The sequence below is a fragment of the Prinia subflava genome, chromosome 4 (assembly GCF_021018805.1).
Source record: "Prinia subflava isolate CZ2003 ecotype Zambia chromosome 4, Cam_Psub_1.2, whole genome shotgun sequence".
Taxonomy (NCBI): domain Eukaryota; kingdom Metazoa; phylum Chordata; class Aves; order Passeriformes; family Cisticolidae; genus Prinia; species Prinia subflava.
In genome coordinates this window covers 39099417-39125980 of record NC_086250.1, presented here as the reverse complement: position 1 = coordinate 39125980, position 26564 = coordinate 39099417, and the positions used below count along the sequence as shown (strand labels likewise).

Sequence of the window (26564 nt, the reverse complement as noted above, 5' to 3'; positions counted from 1 at the left end):
TTAGGAAATATAATTTCCCTGAATCAAATATGCTATTACTGGCATGAGGATTTCTTATTACTGTGCTTTTTCCTACACAACAGGAGTGTCAAGGAAATGACAAAATTCTTTCTCCTGTATTTGTCCAGGATTGTACTGACCCACTGTCTGGCACATGGGGTCACAGCTGCAGTAGGCAGCCCTGGCAGAAAGCCACATTAAGCAACACATGCCCCAGCTGCATTTCAGCTTCTTTCTTCCTTTGTCCTTTTACCTTGTCATGCCTGACAATCTGCAGCAAGGGATCCCAGCTTTATGTCACAATAATAGAGATGCAGTCTAAGGCTTCAGAAAGCATACTTCAGCACCAGGAGGGTTGCTTTGAATTTATTTCTTTTTTGTCTGGGAGCAGTTCATAGACAGTGGGAGTTTATTCTACCTGATTTGGAGCAAATGGCTTGGAGATGAGATCTGACAAGCCCTGGCCACCTATGCCCTCTGATCAGCATCTGGCAAAGACCATATTGTGTATGTGCTGAACAGGCAGCAGCCAGGAAAGGGTAAATGGGGCATGTTGGGGGGAAAGAAATTACAGTGAGGAACAAAAATCAGAAATTGATGTGTTTTGATGGTCCATCCATTCACTTGAATTGGTCACTCCTGCAGTACAGGGGCCCACCTTTCCTCTGGCACATATGTCTGTTGGTAGACCAGATCCATCTCAGGAAATAATTTCACTTGTAAATATTAAACAGTGAAATATCTACAGTTAGAATCTGAATTTATATTAAAAAGGGTCTCATAATATGTTAGTTAACCACAATGTAAAGTGAGTATCTGCAGTTAAAGCAGCTGAGCCTTAACTGCTCTAGATATTTTCTGTAGCATTATAAGTAAAATACACAGGTGTAGTGACATCTCCCTTTCTTTTTACAACCCTCAAATAGTGGAAAAGTTAGCTCTCCCAACTATACAAGCTTATATAACTGTAACTCACTAACTGTATCAGTGACAAACAAGTGTTGCAGCACTGCATATCAGAAAATATCCCCGTCTTTCCCTAAGCTAGCACAGACAGCAAATTTTACCTACTTGCAGTCTCCCTTAACTCAAGATTAGTCTGTTGGACAAAAGAGATAAGATTGTCCTTGAAGACTGATAAAAATTCTAGACAGAAACTGTTGTTTTTTGGTGTTTTGTTTTTTTTTTTTTTTTTTTTTTTTTTTTTTTTTTTTTTTTTTTTTTATCCTTAGGAGTTAATGAATCTGTAGGGGAAATTATTATTTAAACAATCTGTCTCAAAGTCATTGGTCACAAGATGCTTATTGGTAGAAAAGTGGAAAAAGAAAGTCATAGTTATGAGCTTGGCATGTTTTGGACTGCAGAAAATTTATTGCTAATTTAAAGAAGCTCTTTAGTTTCCACACATCCATGGCAAAATGATACTGTGCTTAAGATGAGGATCAAAAACGTGATCACTTGGGGAAAACTACATAAACAGTTTTATTTGGTTTGGTTTCCGTTCAGTAATATATTTTGCATTGGAATTAAATATGTGTTGTCTGCATGAAGACAAGATTGAGCATCAGTAGTAGACTTGTTTAGTAGCCATTCACTTCCATCCTCTTGCAATTTTGTGTAGTTGGGTTTTCTCCTAACAATGAAATTAGCTAGCTAAGGGTCTCAGGAATTGGGGTGCTGGGTGGAAAAGAGCAGATATCTGATTTTGCCTGCTCCAGGACATTCTTGACTCCACTTGAAACAGATTTCTGTTTGCCTTGAAATCCCAGCACTAAAAGGAGGTGTGAGCAGGCTTTGCAAAATTCTGGCAGCTTCTCGGTTGTCCCTCACTAGACCTTCAGCATTATGCTCTAGAGGGATAACAAGGTCATCTTGAAAATCCATCTTCACACAAACATCTAGATTTAAACGGTTGCTGGAATTTTTACAAGGTGCCACGGTTGCTGAGAAGCTGTATTTGGCCAAAGACAAGCCCAGGCAGTTATCCACTGCTTGTTGGGACAAGTTAGTTGTCATGGAAAACTAGCATTACCCTCCCTCTGCTCTAGCCTATCTTTAAACACTGTTTGCAGCACTCATGTTCTCTGACAAAGCTTTTCATTATTCAAAAATAATTTGAAAACATCACCATGGGCAGAGAAAAAACCTGAGAACTAGAAAAGGCAGTCAGACTAAAAGCTAACTTGTTCGAGTTGAAGTGTAGCAACTAGTAAGTACCTGAGAAAGTTACATAGGTCCAAACGCCCTACGTTTAAAATACAGAAAATTACAGAATGGGAAAAGACAAGAACCTAGGACGACAACATCCAATTATCTTTGGATACAGAGTTTTCTACTTCCAACTCTTAAGCATCTGAAAAAACCCAACTGAGAAGGCATGAGCGGGCGCTGGGAACGGAAGCGGTGGTCCAAGGCATTGTTCGGGCCGGCGGGCGGTGCAGCAGCGCAGGCACTGCCGGGGGCGGGCGGTGTACTGCATTGCCGGGCGCTGGCACTGCCGGGGGCGGGCGGTGTACTGCATTGCCGTGCGCTGGCACTGCCGTGCGGCGGGCGGTGTACTGCATTGCCGTGCGCTGGCACTGCCGTGCGGCGGGCGGTGTACTGCATTGCCGTGCGCTGGCACTGCCGTGCGGCGGGCGGTGTACTGCATTGCCGTGCGCTGGCACTGCCGTGCGGCGGGCGGTGTACTGCATTGCCGTGCGCTGGCACTGCCGTGCGCTGGCGCTGCCGGGGGCGGGCGCTGTACTGCATTGCCGTGCGCTGGCGCTGCCGGGGGCAGCCGTTCCCCCTGGGCCCCTTCCCACGGCGGCTCTGCCCGCGCTGCCGGCGCTCGGCGCGCCAGGGGGCGCTGCGGGCACCAAGATGGCGGCGGGCGGCGCGCGCGGCGCGGCGGGGCCGCGGTAGAGGGTCCGGGCAGGGCCCCGGCGGTCCCGGCGCTCCGCCCGCCGCGGGCCGGGCAGCGGAGCGGGCGCGGCTGGCGGTGCGTGGGGATCGATCGCGGCTCTCTCGGGGGCCGAGGGGGCGCCGGGGGTCCCGCTGATGGCTCGTGCGGCCCGCGGTGTTGGGGGAGGGGCTCCCGCGGGGGAAACGGGGCCAGGCCGCGCTGGGCCGGGCGGGCGGGGGCCGCGGGGACGCCGCCGCTCCTTCAGGGCCGTCTCTGCGCGCCGCCGGACCCCCCCGCTTGGGGCGGCCGCGGTGAGTCAGCGGCGGGCCCGACGCGCCCGCCCGCCCCCCGCGGTGACTCGGCGGCGGCGCGGCGGATCATGCTCAGGCATGTCGGGCCGGGCCGGCGCGGGTGCTAAGCCCTGACTTGCCTCCTCTTGGCAGCGCTATATAAGGCCCGGCCCGGCCCGACTCAGCCCAGACACGGCCGCCGGAGTCCAGCGTGCGGGCTGGACCAGGCACCGAGGTGAGTGGGCCCCGCCGGCGTGGCGGCTGCCGGCCGCCCGGGTTGTGTCGCCGGGTGCCGCGTTCTGAGGTTGTTCTCCCCTTAACTGCAGGCAAATGTGCAATACCAAGATGTCCTCCCTCGCGGATGCCTCCTCTGTCACCGCTTCGGAGCAAGAGGCGCTGGTTAGTAGCTCTGTTGGGCGCGCGGTCTTTGCATGCTTTTTGCAGAATTTTTAGCGGCTAATTCAGAAGCGAGCGATGGTTGGAGAAAAGCCAGGAAATCCAGCCAAGTGAAGCTCGTCTCTCTCTTGTTCTGTAGTAAGCGAATCTTAATTATAATTGAGAGTACAGGGTGATGGTGTAGGTCTAGACTGTCTCCTGGAAACGTCTGATGTTTTTTGTTTTCTAATAAAAAGGATCCTATTATCCGATTTTGATCGTGGTAAGTATTTTGGGTGGAAATTGTTAACAGATAACTGAAGAGCTGTGGGAAATCTCCAGTGTAAAATACATACTGTTGGTGAAATAGTCTGAAGATTTTCGACTTTCTCCTCTATTGGAATTCATAAGAAGATTGTAAGAAGAGGCTTCATTTGTGTTTATGGGTTTGCATTTTCAGGCTTTCCATGATACAGTGACAGTTCTGCTGTTTTGTTCTTAGTTTTCCTGAGGATGGAAGCCTTTTATACCTGAAATGCAAGTTTAAAAACTGCATATATACAGTGATGGTTGAACTGGATTATCTTGTGTAGAAGGGTAAAGCTTAAACGTGTGCACTTGACAGTAGAACTTCAAAAAAGTGAAATTGCAGAACAGCAGACTATTCAAAATTGATTTTTTTCATTTGTGTCTTTTTTTTTACGTCATCATATTGTGATATTACTATCTACTGTCACATCTGCAAGGCTGCAGAACTTCATATTTGGAGAAGTCAGGAGGAGAGGACTGGGGATTTAAAGTGGGCTTAGTTGTGGATTCAGAGGTCTGAAACTGCCTTGCTACGCTTAGCTGTCAGAAGTACTTGAATAAATTATTGTTTGCTTTCTTTATGAAACTAACATACATGCTGCATGTTCTAAGTAATTCGGTTTTTAGGAACTGAATGGATGGCTTAGGGGTGAATGGACATCTAATATTGTGCACGATCTTAGTTATTCTTTCCATTATGTGTAATTCTTGCAAACAGTATCTTGTTAACTCGCTAAAACTAAAGTTGGTTTTAGCAGATCTTTGGAATGTAGTGTAGGGTAGTTCCACCCTTCCCTCAAACATTTATTCTTTGTCTCATGATATTTTATTCACACTTCCCTGTTTTGTTTTTCTTTCGGTGTTTATTTTTTACATTTTATTTTATGTAATATATTGGGATAGCTAAATATTAGCTATATATAGCTGGTTTTAGAATGGTTAGGCTATGGCTAAAGGGTGACACTAGAATATGCTGTGCTGGGGGTATCAGTGGCTCCACAGGCTTTGCTGTCGTGGCAGCCCCTGCAGCTTGTTCTCCTCTGCTGTGCTGGTGCTGCACAGCTGTGTGGGATAGTGCACTTTGTGTGGATGGGGGAAGGGATTTTTCTTGTTTGGGTTTTCCTTTCTCTCTGCCTTGGGACTTGCCGTAGACTGCAGATTAAACTGCTGGCATGGCATGGTGTGTGGGTGGCAGCCCATTGCAGAGGTGGGAGTGAGTGAAGTATGACAGAAAGGACAGGGTGTGCTTGTTCCAGCTAAGAAGAGTCTTCAGAGGTAAAGCAGCCCAGCTGCAAATGCAAAACCAAAACCCCAGAAACTGTCACAGAAAGAGAGTAACAAAGAAGTGGACCAGTGTTTAGCTTTATGGCTCGCACTCTGGACGTGACAGTCACAGAGGTCTGTTTCCATCCTCCCTCCCCTTTGGGAGTTGTGGTAATGGTTAAAGTAGTGAAGCTGAATTCCCCAGGACCCAGCCCTGGACTTGGAGCTAATAAACAAACCCTGCAGCTCCTGTTAAGGAGTTTGTATTTACCAATGTGTTGAGGTTTAACCCTAGCTGCCAACTAAGTAGCATGGAGCACTTTGTTCCCTTGCCCCCCAGCTCCCTCAGTGGTGAGATGGGGGAATCAGAAAAAAAGGCAAAACCTGTGGGTTTAATAACTGAAGTAAAGTATAAGCGGAATAGTAAAGAAAAGGGAGAGTAGTTAAATCCGAGGAAGACAAGTGTTGCACAGTGCAGTTGCTCGCCACCTGATGATGGTGCCCAGCCCGTCCCCAAGCATCAGTCAGCACCTCCTGGCCAGCTCCCCTGTTCAGAACACTAAGCCTGACATTCTGCAGTACAGAACATCCCTTTGGCCACTCCAGGCCAGCTGTGCTGGCCATGTTCCCTCATGCCTTGTTGTGCACCTCCTCACTGGCAGAGCGTGGGACACTGAAAAGTCCTTGATTTAGTGTAGCTACTTAGCAACAATCAGTGTGTTCTCAACATTATTCTCCTGCCAAATCTGGTACCAGCTACTAGGAAGAAAATTAACTATCCCAGCTGAAACCAGGGGACAATGAAAGACTGGGGGTTGAGCTAAGATGTACAGTGTATGTGAAGTTTAGTATGATTTGGTTCATATTATTTTCTTTTATGAAGATAGGTTTTAATGTAGTTGTATGTTTGCATATCAGATTAATACTGAAGGAGGAAGACAACCTGTATAAATAATGGTTTTCTTGTGAATAATCAGTGCATACTGTTTTTCTCCTTCCACACACAGGTTAAACCAAAGCCACTGTTGTTGAAATTGTTAAAGTTAGCTGGTGCTGAAAAGGACACTTTTACTATGAAGGAGGTGAGAACTTTTAATCACTAAAGGTAGACTACAGTGGGTACAGATAGATTGTTTTGGATTGGGTAGATGGGGGGACAGTGTTGTTCATAGCTTGTCTAAAATTGAGATAAGATACTATTTATTTTCCTGCTGACTTATAACTTGGTATTTACCAAGTTTCTCAAAAATCTGAACAAAAGTTTTCTGATCAGTAGAATAGCAGTGTTCTTTTGGAATGATAGATGAAAATCTGTCTGCTCAAAGAGAGTTCGTTAGGCAGAGTTTGAAGAGCAAATTTCAATGTATTTCGTATGCTTTGTCTTTTGCACTTAAACTTAAAGCAACAACCTGGGTGTTTAACATCTGTTTCATTTATTTCACAGGTAATATTCTATATTGGACAATATATTATGTCTAAGCAATTATATGATGAAAAACAGCAGCATATTGTACACTGTGCAAATGATCTCCTGGGGGATTTATTTGGAGTAACAAGCTTTTCAGTAAAAGAACACAGGTAAAATGAGATTCTTTTCTGAGAGTCTGGTTGGGCAATAATGAAGAACGTAATGCGTATGTCCCTTTCTTAACTCTTCGCGTCTTCAGAGATGGTAAGCTCTCTTGGATGGTTACGTGTAGCTAACTTGTATCATCTCTTTCTTTATCCCTGTTTAAGGAGACTATATTCAATGATTTCCAGAAATCTGATAGCAATCAATCAACAAGGTAAGCTAGTTTAGGAGGGTGATTTGTTTGGGAAACAGCAGTAGGGAAAATATAATTTACATCATGTATCTTGCAGGTAGTGATCAGACTACAGCAAGCTCTCCGTTATTAGCTATTTGGCTTTGCTCACTCTAGTCCAGAGCAGTCACAAATAGTGAATCAAAGCAACCACTTGTTTCTTCAGGAGGAGCAAAAAATGCTGAACAGATCATTTGAGTGGTTTTATTGGACTAGAACCAGGAAAAAAACCAGAGCTGAACAAAAAGGCCACTAAATTACAAACTTAAGTAATTTGCTTGTATTTGTTACTGATAAAGCTCTCAACAGCATATGAAGTTTTAATATGAAAAATTAGCTTCTTGAAGTTATGCCAGCAATGAAAAGAGGGCAAAGGCTCTTATTTTTAAATTATTTTTAAAGTTCTATTTTAATTTTCACAACTGAATGTGAACTGGTCATTCTTAGCTATACTCAGCCGTGTTTTAAATGGGCTGTATATTTTTTTAAAGTAGCTTTGTGGTGATGCTGTGGATAGCCACTCCTTGAATGGAGAATTGTTATACACAGTCCTGCAGTATAAAAATGCTCACTATAGCTGTAATTTTTGCCTAATACAGAGTAAGTTAAACAATGGAATCCATTTTGTAAATTGACCTCTCATTCTGTATAAAGACACCCTTTGTTTCTAATTTTTCCTAAAGGCAAGTGTTCAGCTGCTGAAGATGGGAAACTTGCTCTCTTTGTCATCCTCATTGTTAAGCTTGCAAACTTGAGTTTATCTTTCAATTCTTTTTTCATGAAAGACTCTTTATTAATTCAGGATCAGTCTGTTAGCAACCATGTATCATTAGCAACAGCTAATTTTTCTTCTTATGTCTTTTTAATTCAGGGTTCCCATAAGATAATAAGTAGTAAAAAGCACTTTGGAGAGGAGCAAGTAATACATTTTGTGCCTATATTCTTTCATATCTGCAGAATCACAGTTTATGCACAGACTTCATTTGAAGCCATTTGTAATACAATTCTGAGCTGCTTTCAGTTGACATTTCTTCTTTCTCCCTGCATTTCTGCTTCAGTAATGTTACAGAGACGGTGCTGCACACACCTGAAAAATAAAGGAGCAGTTTCTTTCCATTGTTGCAAAACATCTGGATTTTAAGTTTTACTCTAGGATTTACTTTTTGAGCCTGAAATTGACTTTTCCTGCTATATTGTATTACAGATTTTATTTTGGTTTGGTTTCAGACTCTACCCTTGGTGACACACCTGAGGATGATGCCACATCTCAGCTTGAAGGAGAAAATGTTATTAAGGTGCTATTTTTATTTTCTTTGAATAAATTTTCTGAGCTGTACATTCTATTGAGTTTTGCATGATAGTGTCAATGATTTAATGTAGTAAGTTGATTCTAGCACTTAGCTCATCTTCATGCGCAGGCTTACTCAGTATTTCTGTTATCAGGAGTCCATGCAAGAGTTAGAAGAGAAGCAGACTTCGTCCAGCGTGACTTCCCGGCCAACTACATCTTCCAGGAGGAGGACACACAGTGAATCTGGTATCTGCAGATTTGTGATGCACAGCTTTCAGTAGCATGGCCACTTAGGGGGAAAAGCTACATTCTCTTGCCATGCTAACAAATATTATTCATGTTTCTCTGATTACCCAAAAAAAAAGTTCAGTCTGAAAGAAAACCACAATTCCTTGCATTGCTCCAATGTCATGTTACAGTTTGGATCTCTAGAATTGTTAGTAACATGATGGAATAACTTGCTCCACAGCTCTGTTAAACTTTTTCACATCAGCAGGGTGACTTTTTATCAGTTGTTTTATCTTCATGATGAGAACACCTTTGTTTGTAGTCAACTGATACCATCAAATTCATTTCAGTTCCCTCTGTAGACAGTCACAAAATTTGACATTTTAGTTGTTCACTAAAGCCACTTCTCTTTGGATTTCAACTGGTGTGAGGCATCAAAGGCGTGGCAGTAACATAGGATGATTTTGGATATGTTCAGGTACCTCACCATTCATTAAGCACTTAATGCTTAATGTTAAAACATCTGGTGACCTAAGCATCATATTTGCCTCCCCTTCATCTTTACTGTCTGTGGTTATTCTATAATCACTGGCAAATACATTTTCACAACACAAAATGTTTCTTCTGATAAGTAGCAATTACAATCTGGTCAGCATAAACCGGAGCAAGTTTCTCAATGGAATTGTTCTCTACAATTCTACTTAAATATTGTTCTGTGGAATTTCTTAGATTAGTTGGTTCCATCACTTACTGTCTTGCCTCATGACTTGACAGTTGTAATTACCTGGGCAGTGATAACCTTCTGTCACTGCGTAAAACTTCTTTTCTTCTCTTGCTTAGGAACATTTTTCAGTTCCTCAGCTTTCAAGTAGTATTTTTAGTGTCCCTCATAGGCCACTGTTACATTAAGTCAGTCCCAAACGAGTGCTGCGTTGCTGAGCGGTTTGCACTAAATTAAAAGAACACTTTAATGTTGTAACTAAAACTGATGAAAGGATGGAAAGTCTCAGTTAAACATCACAACCTGTAATATTTAGGCATGGCACAGAGCACATAAGGCCCTGTGTTGTGCTTACTTATTGTAGGTTTGATTATTAACTCTTGTCTTTGCATCCATTTATTAGTTTGTTACAACCTTAAGAGTTCTTTTAATGTAGTGTTTTTATATACACTTTTTTTCTAATTTATAGGAAATCTTCCTTTTAAACCACTATTCTTGTTAAATTGGGCTGGTAGCGGCTCCTTTGGAGCCCCTTAACTAGTGTATAGAGACCTTGTGGTGATACAGTATCAGTACGGCATGGAGCCATGGCAACTAAATGAGGACAACGATGGACAGGAGCACCCTTTGGGCCTGGGGGCACCAAGTTTTGTGGGGCTCTCAGGGCGGAAAAAAGAAAAGAGAGGGGCTGAGCCAAGAAGCACCAAGGGAAAGTGAGAGAAGTCTCAAAGTATGTACAAGTGTTTTGTTCTCTTTTTTTTGTTTTTTTCTTTTTTGTACAATGAACAATTCAAGACTTGAAGACTTGTGGATTGTCACAGTGGGATTTGCAAGGCGAGGGAGAAGCTGGGCAACAGAGGGTGGGTGCAAAAGGCACCTGTGGGGGGCAGCAGGCTCCTACTGAGACCTGTTGAACCAAAAGTTGTTGGCATCTTGGGAGGTTTTCACTCTGCTGCACTGACATTCTGAATTTGCAACACATTTTTATATCAAATTGTATTTTACCAAACGCTCTAGAAGTCAGGGGAGCTGAATCTTCACTTATTTACTCCTAAAATGCTGTACCCTTAATCCTTGTGCTGCTGTAGGTGATTGTTCCAAAACACAGTGTATTCACAAAGTCTTTTTGCCTTCAAACCAAGCATGCTTAGTAAGCAGAGCTTAAAGCAATGTTTCCAGAGTTCAGATTTTTGCATAGTATGTCTTGAAGATTTCTTGCTAGAGTGGGATGAAAGTTCTAATAGTTTGTTACAAAAAACAAAAAACGTACTTGTTGAGTAAATACAATTACATATGGTGCAGCTGTTCACTGATAAATTGTTGAGGTGTCTGAAACTTGAACCTGAACTTACCTTGTTTAGCACTAGGTGTTCTGTACGCGTGTGGCCTGGGAGCTTTATCTCCCTACAAATTCTGGGATCGACTCAGAAGCACTCTGAAAGTGCCTTTCTGTCTATTGCCGCTAGAGGGAGCGAGGACAAGAAATACAGTTCTAATTGTATTTCTTGAAATTAGGAAGGGTTTAACATGTCATGTGTGGAGTAAAATTTCTTTCAAATTTGCAGTTTTCCATGTGGAGACTGCCATTCCTAATCTATACTGATGGGACAAGTGGGGAAAGCCAGCCCCTGAAATATTGGTTTCAGAAATGTTTCACACTATAAGTGTGTATAGGTGTTATTGTGTCTTTTTAAGTAAGTCTTAGTGCCTTCTTGCCCCATTAAAAAATACTAAAATATTTTACTTTATTGGATTTCTTTATAGTAAATTCTATTTTAAGCTTCTGTTTAGAATGTTCAAAACTGCATGTTGCACAGATATTTTTGAGTAATAAAAAAATTCTTGCCTATGCCCAGAAGACAATTCTTCAGATGATGTGCACAGTGACAGAAGGAAGCGACACAAGTCAGACAGCATTTCGTTGACGTTCGATGAAAGTCTCTCATGGTGTGTAGTCAGTGGTCTGTGCCGTGAAAGAAGCAATAGCAGTGATTCAACAGATTCTCTCTCCATTCCTGTAAGTCAAAATTGAAATGTCAAATATTTTTGTGGTACAGATTTTGCAGATGCCACAAGTGCAAACATGCATCTGAAAACATGATGTTCTTAATTAAAAGCAGCAGTGCCTTTAGTGGTGTCTAAGGAAAGAAAAGAGGTTATAAGAAAAGTAGGTGTGTGGGTGGAATGGGGTTATTCATAGATCTGCTGGCAAAGCTGAAGTGAATTTTTTTAAAATATTAATGTTGAATAGTCTTTAAAAATCAAGATTCTCACTGCTTGGCACAGTATGGAAAAAATGTCAGACGTATTTTGTGTTTTAAAGTATTTCTTAGGATGCTAAGAGACAAAAAGAGTCATAGACATTCCATAATTCAGAGTTAGGTGGTAGTTCTGGTACAGCTTTGGTAACTGTACCCAATGGAGTGGATGTTGATGGTGCATTGTATTCATTTGCCATGCCACTACTTGGAAGTTTTATATTGTTTTTAGCAAACACCAAGGGAAATGATTTGTGGTTAGATTAAGTCATGGAGAGCTGAGCTAACAGTATTCCTAGTCACATACTGTGTTCTGAATTGGCAGAACTAATACAGTATCTTTGGTCGTCCTATTTTGTAATTGTTAAGACATGGTCTCAGATTAAACAAGTTTATGAGAACAGAGAATGTAATGATATGCAGCCATGCATGACATTTTGCATGTATTCTTTCCCTTTTTGGGAGGGACTTTCTGAAATAATAACTGCAGCCTTTTAGCTGCTTGTAAGCTGAGTGCAGTTTCTTTTTACAGAGCCAGCAAAAGGCTTCCAGAACTGGCTTTATTTTTACCCACCTATGACTTGTTTATCTCATGAAAAGTATTGTGTCTCACAGCAGCTGGTCCTTTTTCTTCCGTAGTAATTATACTGAGTAGCACAGTTTTATCCTGAAAGTTGTTTTAACAATAATGTTATGTGTATGGGCTGGTGAGGTTGAATGTGTGCTTTCTGATTTTTTGTTTTTTCAGGATCTTGATGCTAGTTCATTAAGCGAAAACTCTGATTGGTTTGACCACAGTTCTGTATCAGATCAGTTCAGTGTCGAGTTTGAAGTTGAGTCTATTTATTCAGAAGATTACAGCCATAATGAAGAAGGGCAGGAGCTCACAGATGAAGATGATGAGGTACTTTCCTTGTTTTGAGCCTGGAGGGAAGGGTGAGGAAAGGAATTTTAACATGAAAATTTTCTGGAAGTTTCCAAGGAGAACTCTTCAGGTATATTTTCCAGCTACGTGTGCTGGTGTCACAATCTGCGCTCCGTTGTTTATTAAATCAAATTACATGTTGGTGCAGTTGGGTCAACTTATACAACTCACCAGCCAGTGACTGAAACAGTGCTGAGGCTTTCTGCAGGCTCTGGAACGGGCTACATAGGAGAGTCTTGGGTGCTCAACTTCTCTCACCAGCTGTTGGAGTCCATGGGAGCCTGTGTACTTCAGTCTTTCTGCATTTTTACTTCTAGAAGTATGTGTTGAACTTTGACAACACATAATACCAAAGGAAACCTTTCTGAGTAACTCTTTCCAAAGGGATATGTCCAAGTTTTTTGCCTCTATGATCGTTAATGTTTCATAGAGATGCTGAATCAAAGTTCTAAAAATCTTTGTAAGTAGGCAAGAAGACAGAAAAACTGAGATTCCTGCAATTTTCAAGAGATTTCTGGAATGTCGGGGATGAAGTGAGAATGTATGTGGGGTTTTCTTTCCGAGTTAGTTTTCTGTTACTTTAAATTGGCAAGATTGGGTAAGTAGCACAGGCAGAATTCTCCAGGGACGTGCATGGTTGTGGTCCTGAGAGGCTGAATGGGGCTGGCTGTACTGATGTACACCCAGCTGTAGTGCAGTGCAGAGCTGCACCCTGAGAGGATGGTGATTTGGAGGAATAAAGACTGAAGAGTGCCTCTGCTCCAGACAGTAGTTTTGGGAATTGCAGAATGCCTGGTGTTCAGAGGGGCCTCTGGAGGTTCTTACGCACCCGCCCTGCCTTGGCAGAGCGGATTGCTCAGGTCCATTCCCAGAATATCTGTTTGGAATATCTCCAGGGATGGAGCATCTCATAGATGCTCAGAGCAACCCAGGCCAGTGCTGCATCCTCACAGTGAAAGGTGTCTCCTGATATTCTGAGGAACTTCCTGTGTTTAATTTGTGCTAGTTGCCTTGTGTGGTGCCACTGGACACCACTGGAAAGCGCATGGCTCTGTGTTCTTGATGGCTCTGTGTTCTTCCTTTCAGGTATTTACCCACATTGATCAGGCACCCCCTGCCCTGAGCCTTCTCCAGGCTGCACAGTCCCAGCTCTTTCAGCCTTTCCTCACATGACAGTTCCTCTAATCCATTAATAATCTTAGTAGCCCATCCCTGGAGACTCTCCACTAGCTTGCTATCTGAAAATCTTTGCAGGTTAAAACTATTTGGGGTTTTTAATTAAATGCCAAAACCTAGTTATATGTTTTTAAAATTTAAACCAGGTTTACCAGCTGACTATTTACCAGGACGAAGATAGTGATGCTGATTCATTTGATGAAGATCCAGAGATATCTCTAGCTGTGAGTAAAAACTTTGTGGCAAAGTATCTTAAGTTGGGTAAACTGACATGGAATAGATAAAGAAGTACGATGAATTCTGTTGCTACCAGTGATTTTTTTAAGAATTGACTTTTTCTTCTGAGAGTGAAGGTTCCAATACAGTATTTTAATTACTGAACATGTGATTACTAAGGAATCTTGGGAGTGTTTTTTAAATAATGAATATGCTTCCTGATCCATTTTTAAAAAACACCAAATCTATGCTAACTTACCATTTCATTGATTCAAAGGAAGGAAACTGTTCGGAGCCTAAATCTGACTTTCTGCTCAGAATGGAAAAAAAAATCAAGATCTTTGTCACGTACATTTAAAAAACTCTCCCTGTAAATCAGAATACCTAGTTTTATTGCCCAGCTTGAGTGAAGGTATCTGTAAGAGACAGATGTGAAGGCAAGCCTTTTTTGAGAGCAGTACTGTGAAAGAGGCCTTTACTACATTCTGTGAGACCTTGAGGAGTGGGAAGAAATTTACAGTCCTGAGGCAAATATGGAAATGTTTGTGAAGAAACTTTGCATTTTAATTCTAGTGTATGCTATCCCCTTGTTTATATGTGCTTTTCACAATTGACACTTGAATTAAAGCTGTTTTGTGGAACTGTGGAGTGTTCCAGTCCCTTGATAGTCTGTAGGACTGAGGGACTTTGTGTGCTGAAGACAGGGCTGGCCACCTTCTAAAAACACAGCAGTGCTTCTGTGTGAGAAAAGAGACCTGTACATTATTGTTAGTATTTAAAATTGGCCTGATAAGCTTTTGATGTTACTGATGTTATTCAGGACTCGTGTAAGTTGGGGGTTGTTTTATTTTTTTTTTATTTTGGTTTCCCCTACAGCTTTGATTATTTCTAAGAAGGGTTTCTGTCCGTAAAAACAAAATGTATTTTTAACGAAATACTGGTTTATTTTCATTGTAGTATATGTAGTAACCTCTGAGAGGCTGATGCACCACTTGTTTTTTTCCCTTACATTTTTTCCTTCCCCCCTTCCCGTGTGATTTTGCATTGCCGAGGCCTTTGTCCCCTGCGGCTGTGTGGGAGCGCCCTCACCCGGCCGTGCTGGGCACCAACAGCTCCCCAGTCCTGAATGCTCCCGTTGCAGAAGTCCATAGTCGAAAAGAAGGGCAATTATGACCTTTTTAACAAGTTTTTCATGAGGGCCCCTGAAGAATTTTGTGGTCTGGTTTCTGCAGTTTTGCATAAGAAATAATATTTTCTTCTGTTCACAAACCTCCTGCAAAACAAAGGAAAGTCAAACAAAAGAGTCCTTTTAAAATAAGAACCATATTAATCTAGAACTGTAAAATGGGGCCAAAACCACCGACTGGAATTTGAAAATTGTAAGCAAGTTGATAGCTCAACATAATAATCATTTTGGCAGTAATAAATTGTTCATAATTTCTGAATCCTTCAGCTGTAAGTCTTCCAAGTAGCTTAAGCTTTTCCAACCTTTGATTCCCTAAAGGATTATTGGAAGTGTCCCGAATGTAATGAAATGAATCCTCCGCTTCCACGACATTGCCACAGATGCTGGGCCCTTCGAGAGGATTGGCTTCCAGATGAAAAGAGTGAGAAACTGGAAAAGAGCAAATTAGAAGCCTCCATTCCTGCAGAGTCTGGGGAAGGTTTTGATGTCCCTGACTGCAAGAAGACAGTAATGTCTGAAGATAAAGAAGCAGCTGTGGACGAGAATGAGGATAAAGCAGTGCAGCTTTCTGAGTCGCAGGAAAGTGAAGGTTACTCCCAGCCATCAACATCGAGCAGCATGTTCTGCAGCAGTCAGGAGGACTTCAAGGAGCCCGAGAAGAGAGAAGTGCAAGACAAAGAGGAAAGCATGGAATGCAGTCTGCCCGTTACCAGCATAGAGCCGTGTGTCATATGTCAGAGCAGACCCAAAAACGGCTGCATAGTACATGGCAAAACGGGACACCTCATGTCGTGTTTCACGTGTGCAAAGAAGCTCAAGAAGAGGAACAAACCCTGCCCAGTGTGCAGGCAGCCCATACAAATGATTGTACTAACTTATTTTAGTTAGACTGGAAAGCTGCAAAAGAAACTTCATAAAGTGATTAAGAGAGTAAGAAATTATTTTTGTATGCTTATTGGAAAATTAATATTTTGTGTCTCTTGGTGTTCTGTATGAAAAATAATTGCTGACATAAATGCACTGGAGTTACTAAGAGGTTTGCCTAATACTCTTAAGTCAACTTGGAGATTTTAAATTCAGTAACCAGCTCTTCTAAACCACCTGCCTCTCCAAGTGTTTAATGTTCCACGCAAGTTAGTGACATGTGTTTTATTGAATTAAATACACACGTTAAAATCTCAAATTCAATGATTGTTGGAGGAGAGACATGTTTAAGTGTTTATTTCTGCCAGTTCCTCATTTAAGAAAATCAATGATTATCCAGGTTCCAGTTTTTGTTGCCTGGTGAAGACATAAGGCTCAATTGGACCCCTCTGAATCAGTCAATAAAATGAATAAATAGAATCTCTTCTTAAATTTCTCCAAGTAACCAAATTCTGTGGGAGACATTACCAGGAAAGATGTGGTATAAAATAATGCTTTGGAAGCAGAGAAGAGGATTGTGCATCTTTTATTTTTATAGTGTGCATTGTAAACTTAAGGGCTGTGTGTCCCCTGAGAAGTCATTGATCCAAGCTCACTCAGACAGTTCTCTCTCCAACGTCCTGAGAAACTGCCTTTTGTGGGTTTGGAGGTCTGTACTGGTTGTGAGGATGATTTAATTTAGCAGCATGAAACAAGTCTCGGGCAGACAAGATAAATGAAGGATATGCTAAAACTGGGCACGTCAGGCACTATTAGGGGGCAGTTATTTTCTTTTTCTGTGCTTATTTTTGACTTAGCAGAATACACTCAGCTGCTTTGCTACAGTCACTGTAATAAAAATAGAAAAAATCAACCTTCATCTGCAGAAACAGTTAAGCTGTGCAGTTCCCGTTCACATTCCTTAGGCACAGTAGTCTTTCCAACTCACTCTTCTTATCTGTATCGCAGGAATGCTGAAAATCTTTTGCAAAGTGTTTGGCCAACTCAAAGTTGGACCTGTTCTTTACTGCTTTTAGCTCTTGCCTCCTCCCTGTACTTTGTCAAAAACTTGGTGAAACTTAGCAGTTCTGTGCCCAAGGAGTCTGCCCAAGTTCTGGGGGCCTTCCGCCAAGGTAGCGCGAGTGTGGGAACCAGGATGCAGGAAAGACCACTCAGCTGCTTTTCACATGGAGTTTCTGTACCAAGTGAGTGATATTTATTCCTTTGGAAAACTATGTTACCAGAGGAGTTGGATATTTTTGGCAGCTTCTATTTTTACAGGTAGTTGCTGATTGTCTGCCCAATAGGGAATGGCAGATAAACAGTCAGGGGAGGGCCACGAGTGGAGATGTAGTCCAAGTGCAGGGATTGTGCTGTTACCATCTGCCAGGCCAAGGCTCAGCAGCGTCCCTAACACCAGCAGTATAAAATTGCTGATGCCTGTGTACTGGCACAGAGGCTTCTGCTGCTCTCCATAACTCCAGGGCTGCAGATGCCTGGAAGTACCCAGGAAAAGGACATAAAGATGTACAGGAGAGACTCAGTAAATCCTTGGTTTGGCTTGGTTGAAAAGTAATAACTTCATAGGTAAGGACTGAATTATTGGGATCATTCACATTTTGTTCATACATTTGAGCTATTTCTTTAAAAATACCACTAAAAGATACTGGTGTACCTGAAGTTCCAGCATAGTTCATTTCATCTAAACAAAATATAAACTCCAGTTGTGTACATTCAAACTCTTACTTGCAAGTTTCTTGCTACCTGCAATTTGTACAGGGACAGCAGGTAGCTGGAAGTCCTTGTAAGTGTTTTCATCAGCAGAACCTTTCACGGGTTTTATAGGGTTTGGTAATCCTTCAGCCTGAGATAGAGAAGGCCTTTGGGCAGATGGTCAACTTTTTCAAGTAGGGTTACTAATAGATGGTGAGAGAACTGTAGATGTGTATATACAGAAGCATCAATAACATGGGGACTGTACCTAAAAGGTTTCATCTTCTGAAGCTTTGTCCACTGCATTGTCTCCCATGCCTTCCCCTTTCTCAGCATGATGCCTTCTCTGCAGCCACTGCCCTGGCTGTGTAACTGCAGTCCTTATCTAAGTCTTGTTGGGACAAATTGTACCATCCCACTCGTGGCGTTTTTTTTCCAGTCACATGCCTTCTGTTGCAGAGAATAGCCCTGCAAATCCCTTCCTCTCACTGCAGTGGTGAGGAGAGGGGGAATTTCGATTTCTGCATCTGCAAATCACTGTATCAAGGGTTTGAGGTTTGAGTTACATTTTGTGGCTTAATATTATTATTAATGGTTTCTAATACAACTTTAGTGTATTTGGTGCGGGTGCAATGCCTTCTGATGGGAGCGATGGGTGCTGATGCCTGTGCTGTTCCTGTTGGGGACACTGGTGGGCGAGTGCGAGTGCAGGCCGGGTGCGCAGGGGCTGTCACAGTGCCCCCCGTGGTGACCCCCGGCTGTGGCCTTGGGCTCTGCCTCCCTCCTGTCTCCCCACCTGGCTGTGCTCTGTGTATGGGCATGAGCACTGAGCACCCTGCTTGTTCTGGCACTTAAAACACATTTCTGGCCTTGGCTGGTGGCACAAGTCAGTGAAGTTTTGTTACAAAAGTTGTTCCTCCTCGGTGAGATGTTTGAGATCCTTATTTAATATTGCACACATTTTAATCTTTAATTTATTGTTGTTTGTAAATATCCTTGTGCTCACAGTTGATGTTTTGAGCTCTAATTTATTGAATTAGTCTACTGGTACATGTGTAGTTATATAAATATGTTTGTTTAGTAAATCACAGGCACAAGAAAAATATTTTAAGAAATGTAGTGTTAAAATACAAAGAAATACTCATATTCAGATTAAGAAGGGCACAGGAAGGTTTATGGCTGCGTTTCCTTTTTTCCTTCCCTTAAAACAACTTCTGCATTGAGAAGGTGTTGGTGCAGCATTAACATAGTGAAAATATTTTGGTGGTGTTTTGCTTTTCTTTGGAATATTTTGGCAGGGAGCTGACTGAGTGCTCCGGGGTGCTGGTGACACTGGGGGTGACGGGCAGGAGGCGCAGGACGGAGAGGAGAGGAGAGGCTTTGGGGTCAGCTGGCAGAGGTGCCCGTCGCCTTTGGGCACGTGGCCAGGAGGGTTGCAGGGGAGGCCAGATGCCCACAGGGTGCGACTGGGTGCGATTTTCAGTGATTTTCTTAGTCTCTCCCTTCTTGCACATCAGGTAGACAATATGTACAAATTTTGTACAGTTATGTACAAATGGTGCAAGAACTTGCATTTATTCTTTTTTAAAAAGTACAATAAGCTTACTTGTTTAAATACAAGTCTTTAACTATTTTCCTGTTTGTTAGTATTGACATTATATTAGTGTTGAAATGCACTCCACACCAGCAGGATCGTGGGCTCTGCCGTCCTGTTCCTCTCCCCTTAGCAGCTGATTGAAAAAGAGTTAAAGTGCTTCAAAATGCTCACTGGTGAAAAGCTTACATTTCTTGTAAGAGTGTGGTACGATTTTTATCACTGAGTTCTGTTTGCTGTACATTTGTTCAAATGTTGCTGTCTCTGAAGTGTCTGTGGGTATGAAGAGGCTTGCAGGATTTCAGGCAGATTTTTTTGTCATTTACTACTAATATGAGGAAGAGAAAATTCCTCATTCTTAAAGTGTCAACAAGAATAATTGTTTCAAAAAATCGTATCTTACAAAAGCTTACAAAAGAGATCAGAAAATTATTAGGAGCCTAATGAAACCGAATAAACCAAATAAATAGGATGAAAGTAGGGGGGAAGATTTTTTTTCTTTGCCATCTTAATGTAAGGCTGCTGTTGTGTTTTAGGGCATATCTTTAGGTAAAGCTTATAATTTTTAAGCAGGTAATTTATTCAGTGTATTGACTTGCCACACACATGGTGGGGGCAGGAGTTAGCCCTTATCCCAGGAAGAGACAGCATTTTTTTTGTGCAACATTGGGCCTGAAAAGGGGCATTTGCTGTTGTGGGGCTTCCCTTGGGAAGGAGCATTGGACACGTGCGTTGTCCTGGAGGGGCCGTAGGGCACAGCTGGAGCAGCAGCCTCTCCCCCTCAGGGGATACTGCCCTGCCGTGCCCTGCCGTGCAGCTCCCCCAGACCCGAGTGCAGGGCATATCCTGTTCTGTAGAGGTTGCACAAGCCAAGCACAAACCCCAGAGTGAGGTTTTGACAGTGGCACTTACTGAACGTGAGCTACTGTTGTAAAGTGTGGGGGTTTGTTAGGGGTTTTTAGCACAGATGCACTGAAAGCTTCAAGTGAATGCTTCTTCAGTGTATCTGTAGCTATGTTATACATGTGAAATTTGTCAGTGATACTTAAAAAGGTGGTGGGTCCCCTTTTGAGTAGGTGTTGTTTTAGCTTTACAGCCTGCTTTTAAAGGACAGTTCTTGGTCTTGAGCCACAGTAGTGGCTGACAAGATGATGATCACTGAACACCTAAAATACCAATAGGTTTTCTAAGACCAGGATCTTGTCTGACTACACATAGCTGGGGTGACTGTTGAATGGAGTAGTTCATAGTGAATTTAAATAACTATGCAACACGCATCCAAGAGCTTGACCTGGTGCATTACTCTCCAGCTACCCAGTGCACGTATGACCGCAGTCAGTAACCATTAAAATGCAAGTATCCACTCCAGTTGCACACAGTATAGACCCATTTAAAGTAAGTTTCATGTGTGTTGCATTTATCTTTCAGTTTTTCCTGATGAAAATTGAATACTGTGTTCCATTTAAAAGCTTTAAATAAAGATTTGTTTATATACTCCATGGTGCTTTTTTTTTCATGTCAATTACTTGACTGTTAGAAGTTCTGGTGCTTTGTTTTCACACGCATTTACTTTGTGAGCCAGCACACAGGCTCTTTCTGTTCCCCCCCTCGGTTGCTGGACTGCTGACTTCTGTCAGATTTCTTCGGTCTGGGAGATTTTAACTCAAGGAATCTCTCATTCTTCCTGCTACATCAGTGGTGGGATTTAATGCACAATTACTTCTCTGTGTGGTAAACAACCCACAGCAGAGCAAAGGGTGAGAAAAGGTAGAAAATGCAAATGGATAGAAGGAAGACATTGAAAAACCAGTCTCTGGTACACACAGCCCTCATGGCTGTTGGCATTGCTGTTTGAGTTCTGAAGTGGATTCGCACACTGAATGTGGAATCCCGCAGACAAGTGGCTGATGCCCAAGCTCCACAGTCCAGCTGGTAAGGCTTGGGGTGACAGGGAGCCTCAGGAGAGATTTTAAAAGGCATTAAAGGATTAACTGCATTCCTGCATTTTTTATTTACTGTATACAGGAAAAGATTGATGTTTCCAAAGATAATCTTTGCTGGTTTACTTTTGAAATTGCTTAAGAAAATTACTGGCAGATAAAGCTTTAAAATAAACACAGGAGATGGTACTAACTGGCATTTCTTGATAATTTTTCTGTTTATTGGACAACTTCAAAGGGCTCTGAAGATGACTTGCAACTGGCCAGGCAACAGGAATCTGCTAATCCTGCCTGCAGTACAACCCAGCCAGGGGAGCTCTGAAACCACCCTCTGTAACTGGAGCTGCTTGTGCCTTGCTGAGTGTGCCTGCCTGCTCCTGGCAGGAGTGTTAGATAGTCCCAACAGTGGAGTGGCAGGGCTGTGAAGCTGTTGGAACAGTATAAAACCATAGCTAAAACTATTCAAAGAATTCTGAATTGTATGTGGTTCTGTGCCACAGCAAGTCCAGTTAAAAAATGGACAAGGTATAAAGGTGTCAGGGACTCTTTCCACATTGTTTTCAGCAGCTCTGCCATGGGAGAACAGTGTTTTCAGAGCCACAAATCCCTCTTCTTCCCCTGTTGGTGCAGATTACCATCCAGTTTCCACAGCATGGCCCTTTGGCAGATACCCACAATTCACTGTCATCTTCCTGTCTTACAAGAGGTCTGGGTTACTGGTCTTTACCTCATTTGAGCCCTGAGCATGTCTCATCTCTCCAGGTAAGAAAGAGCATATATAAAAATGTCATTCTTCATTTATACCAGTGGCTTTATTATGAGAAATTAGTATTGAGCTGATGACTTACAGTTGTGTGGCACCTGAGCTGCTGGCTCAGTGAGGAACCTGAGCTTGCATGAAACATTGCAGTACAATCCTCAATGTTTTTGAATTTGGGAAAATTCTTCAAAATGTAGTTGTACTTTCTGCATCAAAATTCTAGTTACCTCCATAGGCTGTACAAAGTTTCTTCAGAGTAAAATACTTACATAGAAAAATATGATAGTCTGTTACAATTAAAAATACATCTACTATAACTACAGTAAAACATTCAAATGTCAAGCCAGTATTTTACAAAATACAGTAAACAGGAGTGTGGATCTGAGATTTTGGTTTATAAAAACATACATTCTTTTGCATATGCAATTCCTTCTCTGAAAAGCCACATTTGTGCAGGAAGATCTTGCCTTTGTCTTTGTCATTCCTGCCTTTATTTGAAAATTACGAGTATGACAGTCATTAAAACCAAGATGTGTACAGTTGGTTTGACTGCAGCTGAAGCCCGTGTGAGCTCTTGGTAGAGGGGAGTTTTGGGACATGAAGCAACTCTTGATCTGATCTTATCTGAGACCTCTGGGAAAGAAAAGTCCTGTCTCAAAGCACTGAAATTTCCTGTGTTGTCAGGTATTTCCACTGTCTTCAGCATCGATTTAAATCCTGGTACAGTAGCCTAGGAGCAAACACAAAAGTTCTTCTTTGGTTTGAAACATCGAGTTCAACTGTGAAACAATCACTGTTTATACTTTAAATGTACAGGGGAAAATGTTCTAAAGATACATTTGAGAACACAGAATGGGAAAAGTGTCAAGTTTTAATGTTATAGCAATAAGACTCTTGCTGTACAAGAGTCAAATCCTGCAGTGATGCTTAAGCATAAGCCTTTGGCAGCAGGCAGAGCCTACAGGGCTGGAGGTTCTTTGGACTTCCACAGAGAAACCATTTTGCCACAAGGCCATGACAGTGCCGCCGGTGGTGTCAGCCCGGCGCTGCCCGCCTCCCCGGCTCCACCCCCTCACCCTGCAAGAGCTCTGCGGTTTGTTTCAAACACTTCGAGCTCCTGTTGCCGTGCTCCAGATGCTCATCCCAGCTGCCTCCACCGTCAAGGTCCAAGGAGTGCTTATCTCTGCACATTGAGGACTGTATCAAAAACATTTCCTTTCTGCTGACTAATATTTAAATACATAGGGTTTTCTAAAGTTTTTACACCTCCTATCTATGACTTGAGTAGTTGAGCTCACCCACCCCTAAGGCTGCAGTGTCACTGTGCTCTGGAGCTCAGTGCAATAAGAAACAATTCTTCAGTAAGGCTGTGTACTCACATTGATCACATACGTCCCAGGCAACAGGAGAAGAAAGTACTCCCCTTGTTCATTTGTTCTGTAGGGGCAGACATGTGGCCTTCCTTTGACTTCCACGATGGCATTGGGAATAGGATTCCCATTCTTACCAGTAACTTGGCCTTTGACACCTATGAAAAAGGGAGAGGAGGGAAAGATCATGAACTGGAGCTGAGGAGCCTCCTTCTCTGAGAAAGGCAGACTGTTCTGTCACTGGATGCACTCAAAGGCAATTTCACCACGTTGTAGCACATCTAATATCATCACGAGTCACTTCAGCCTTGCTCAAGGGAATTAAACCAGAAACTCCTTGGCTGTTGCAGTTAGTAGTTTACCCTCATGTTAAGTAAGAAGGCAGTATTGTAATCTCCTCTTCTAAATCTCATTTCCTGAAGCCATCATATGCACTTACTGTATGTCCTTTACTGAAGGGCTTCAATCTTCAGTACAAGTTTGGCAGTCTTTGCACAAAAACACACAGACATCCCCACCCTTCTTTTTTGTGACTTAAAGTAAGTCAGCCTCTTGTCTAGTACTTTCCAAAGGCAGAATATGAGCAATGTCTGCTTATGAAGTCATTTCCCTTAATTCCCACACACCACCTTCAAGGCAGCACAGGCATTAAGCAGAGATAAAATAGCAGTCAGATATTTAGGGCAACAAAATACAAGATAAGCAACAGGTTTGTGCAAATCCTTCAACTCATTGTAAAGCACCACAGCTTCACTAAGCAGCAGTTCTCTTCCAAATGTGAAGTCAGATCACACCTAGAGAAACCTTTCAAATCTACAAAATCCAAGCAGCAAAGACCCATGACACTTGTGCTGAGGCACACATACACTTAAGAGACCTCTGAAATAAATGACTGTCCCAAGGCTGCTCAGGAAAATGAGAGGAGGGGGGGAGTGCATGGTCAGACAGCCCCCAGGGCTTGTCCCTTGCTCCTGCCCCAGCACACTTTACGCCCCTTGCACACCTGTAGGAGCACCCATGGCCCCTCGCCTGACACACTTGTAAGTTCTCCTGCCTTACCCATCCCTGGCTGTGTAGCACTTCCTGTTCAGAAGCCCCCAGGTTATCAGCAGATCTCTCCCCTGTGAGCTATCACACCGACCCAGGCTGCTGAGGAGTTCCCTCTGAGCTGCCTCAGTTTTCACTGCCCCATTCACATACCCACCTAGGTGTACTTGTTTGATATATTCGATCAGAGCAACTTTGTTATCTCTCCAGAACTTCTCCAGCTGGTCTGCTGGAGGGTATTTACAGCACGACAGCTCCAGTGTAATTTCAAAACACTGTCCCCAGACATAGTTGTAATCTTGCATTCCACCTTAAAAGTGAAATAAAAGGGTTTTCAGCTGCAAAGAAACACTAAGGTCAAACTAAAAAACAAACAGGAGAGTTAAAATGTTGGTACTTGCATCATACCTGTAGGAAAAGTAAATCAGATAAATTATTCCTCAATGCCACACTTGTATTTACTGCCTCCTGTGAAAAAACCAACTTAATTATTTACTCTAGTTACTCATAATATTGTGTTCTAAAGAATACTTCATGTTGGAAATGATGATGATTGTGGCTGAGAAAGGGCGGGTCTTTGACTTAATTTCATTCAAGCTTTCCCAACTGAAAAGGGACAAATAGGCTGGCACAGGATTTGCCACTGCCAAAGCCATTCCAAGCCCCTTTTAAGTCTTGGAATTCAGACAATGAAAACAACACACACAGTGCACAAGCCCTCTATTCTATTTGGCTACACATAAACAATAATGAAAACATTTATTTCGTTAATTAAACGTTAAAAATGGACAACATATGAATAGAAGATTGGTTTTCTTTCTGAAAGGAGAAGATCGTGATGCCAAGCAGTGTGTGCACACATGTGTAATGTATACAGCTACTGCAGGCCTTAAGCAAGGGGACAGGAGCAGGCAAACAGCAGTGACTGCCTCATTCACTTGTGTAATTACTGGCTGGAAGTGTCTGAAAACACCCAGGTCCTGCTCACAGAATCTGCACAAAGGAGTTGACTTGCTCCCTTCATCAGCCCTCTACTGTGACTAAAATCCCTGCCCTTTCCTCATCAGAGATGGCAGGAGAAAGCGAGAACCTAACAGAAGCAGCAGAAAGCCATCGGTGCCACTCTTACCTTCCAGCTGGTACCAGGAGTACCCGTTGGTAATGCCTCCTGGGAAGGTCTGCCTGTTGTCACACCCCGTCCCTTTGTACATGCTGGCATGGTTGGAAGAATAGGTTTTTGCCAGGTGAATAAAGACATCATCATCTGGAGATCTGCTGTAGCCTTCCAAAGAGCCAGTAACTGCAGAGCAAAGACAGCCACTGTGCAACTCTCGTTAATGGTAAAACACACAGTGTTGGCTTACATGCAGGATAAACATCCCCTGAATGGCCATATTAGGCTGTGAATTTTGATGAGATTTATCAAATTCTGCCCATCTCAGCTCAAAAGCTACAAGAACTTTGCAGGAATCCTTATAAATTTTGCTTTGGCACAGCCAGTTTCTAAACCCAGTCAGTTGTGGAGAACAGAGTTTGTCACCAGCTTACCTGGGTTACCATTATCAAAGGTGTAACTGGCAACCAGGGCACCCCCATGCAAGTTTGCTGAAAGAACAAACGTTTCATTTTTTATCCAGTCCATTACTGCTCGAGTCTCTGGCTGAATGCTGGCGCTGTTATTTTCAAAGGCATCAGGAAAATTTCTGTTCAGATCTTCTCCGTTCCTGTTGTACCTTAGAAAGAGAGAAGACATTCTCATTACTGTTTTGCCTGTGGGTACTTCCACATCACCAGTCCCAGCACTTCAGATCTGTGGTGTGCTAGCATCTCCAGGGAACAGGCAAGGCAACCATTTTTTATTTCTCAAGTATTACAGTGATGGACTTCAGTTTGCTTTCTGGCAGTGCTGGAATTTTCATAGGCCACAATAAAACAATTCTAAGTGGAAACAGAGAATATTTAACATGCACGTAAAATGCACACCTACTCATAAGTGAACTAGAAAAACCAGAGCCATATCAGAAGGACTTTATCCTGCTATTGTATGTGTTTTTCCTGCTTGTATAGCAGACCAAGGTGTGGTGTGAATGGCTGTATCCCTTGGGCTGTTGTCACTCTGAACAGACAGAAAAAAATGAGATTGAACACAGAGTGCATTTTCTTCTCCCTGAACATGAACACCCGCTGTTCAAACGCTCTCTTGCTTTTTCATTCAGATAGGTCAGTAAAGGAATAAAGAGGGTATGCACCATTGACTGTGTTAATTTTTGAACTCAGTCTGCTAAACTCTGTCTATTTGACAGTGAGGGG

At 42.6% G+C, this 26564-nt stretch overlaps 2 protein-coding genes across 4 annotated transcripts in view; one reads left to right on the top strand and one right to left on the bottom strand.

Annotated features, from left to right (window-relative positions):
- Positions 1-2391: 2391 nt before the first annotated feature.
- MDM2 (MDM2 proto-oncogene) lies at positions 2392-20634 on the top strand. 2 transcript variants are annotated; one of them, XM_063396495.1, is made up of 12 exons: positions 2392-2707; positions 2766-2980; positions 3501-3573; positions 6129-6203; positions 6566-6699; positions 6859-6908; positions 8154-8221; positions 8370-8463; positions 11023-11183; positions 12173-12328; positions 13672-13749; positions 15246-20634. In XM_063396495.1, the coding sequence occupies exons 3-12, from the start codon at positions 3505-3507 to the stop codon at positions 15813-15815; spliced, it is 1455 nt and encodes a 484-aa protein (XP_063252565.1). In that variant the 5' UTR covers positions 2392-2707; positions 2766-2980; positions 3501-3504; the 3' UTR covers positions 15816-20634. The 2 variants fall into 2 exon arrangements, with proteins under 2 accessions (XP_063252565.1, XP_063252566.1); XM_063396496.1 differs by lacking the exon at positions 2392-2707 and adding an exon at positions 3328-3409 and having other exon boundaries at positions 2930-2980.
- Positions 20217-26564, bottom strand: part of CPM (carboxypeptidase M) — a 30417-nt gene continuing 24069 nt past the window's right edge. For both annotated transcript variants that reach the window (XM_063396497.1, XM_063396498.1), the window contains 5 exons: positions 25803-25987; positions 25384-25554; positions 24412-24564; positions 23217-23365; positions 20217-22567 (listed from right to left, as the gene is read on the bottom strand). In XM_063396497.1, the coding sequence (XP_063252567.1) occupies positions 22328-22567; positions 23217-23365; positions 24412-24564; positions 25384-25554; positions 25803-25987 (898 nt within the window). In that variant the 3' untranslated portion in view covers positions 20217-22327. The remainder of the gene's footprint in view (positions 22568-23216; positions 23366-24411; positions 24565-25383; positions 25555-25802; positions 25988-26564) is intronic.

Coding starts and splice junctions, on each gene's coding strand:
- MDM2 (XM_063396495.1), top strand. CDS start 3,505: ATGTGCAATACCAAGATGTCCTCCCTCGCGGATGCCTCCTCTGTCACC. Junction 3,574..6,128: donor CTTCGGAGCAAGAGGCGCTG/GTTAGTAGCTCT, acceptor TTCCACACACAG/GTTAAACCAAAGCCACTGTT. Junction 6,909..8,153: donor GATAGCAATCAATCAACAAG/GTAAGCTAGTTT, acceptor GTTTGGTTTCAG/ACTCTACCCTTGGTGACACA.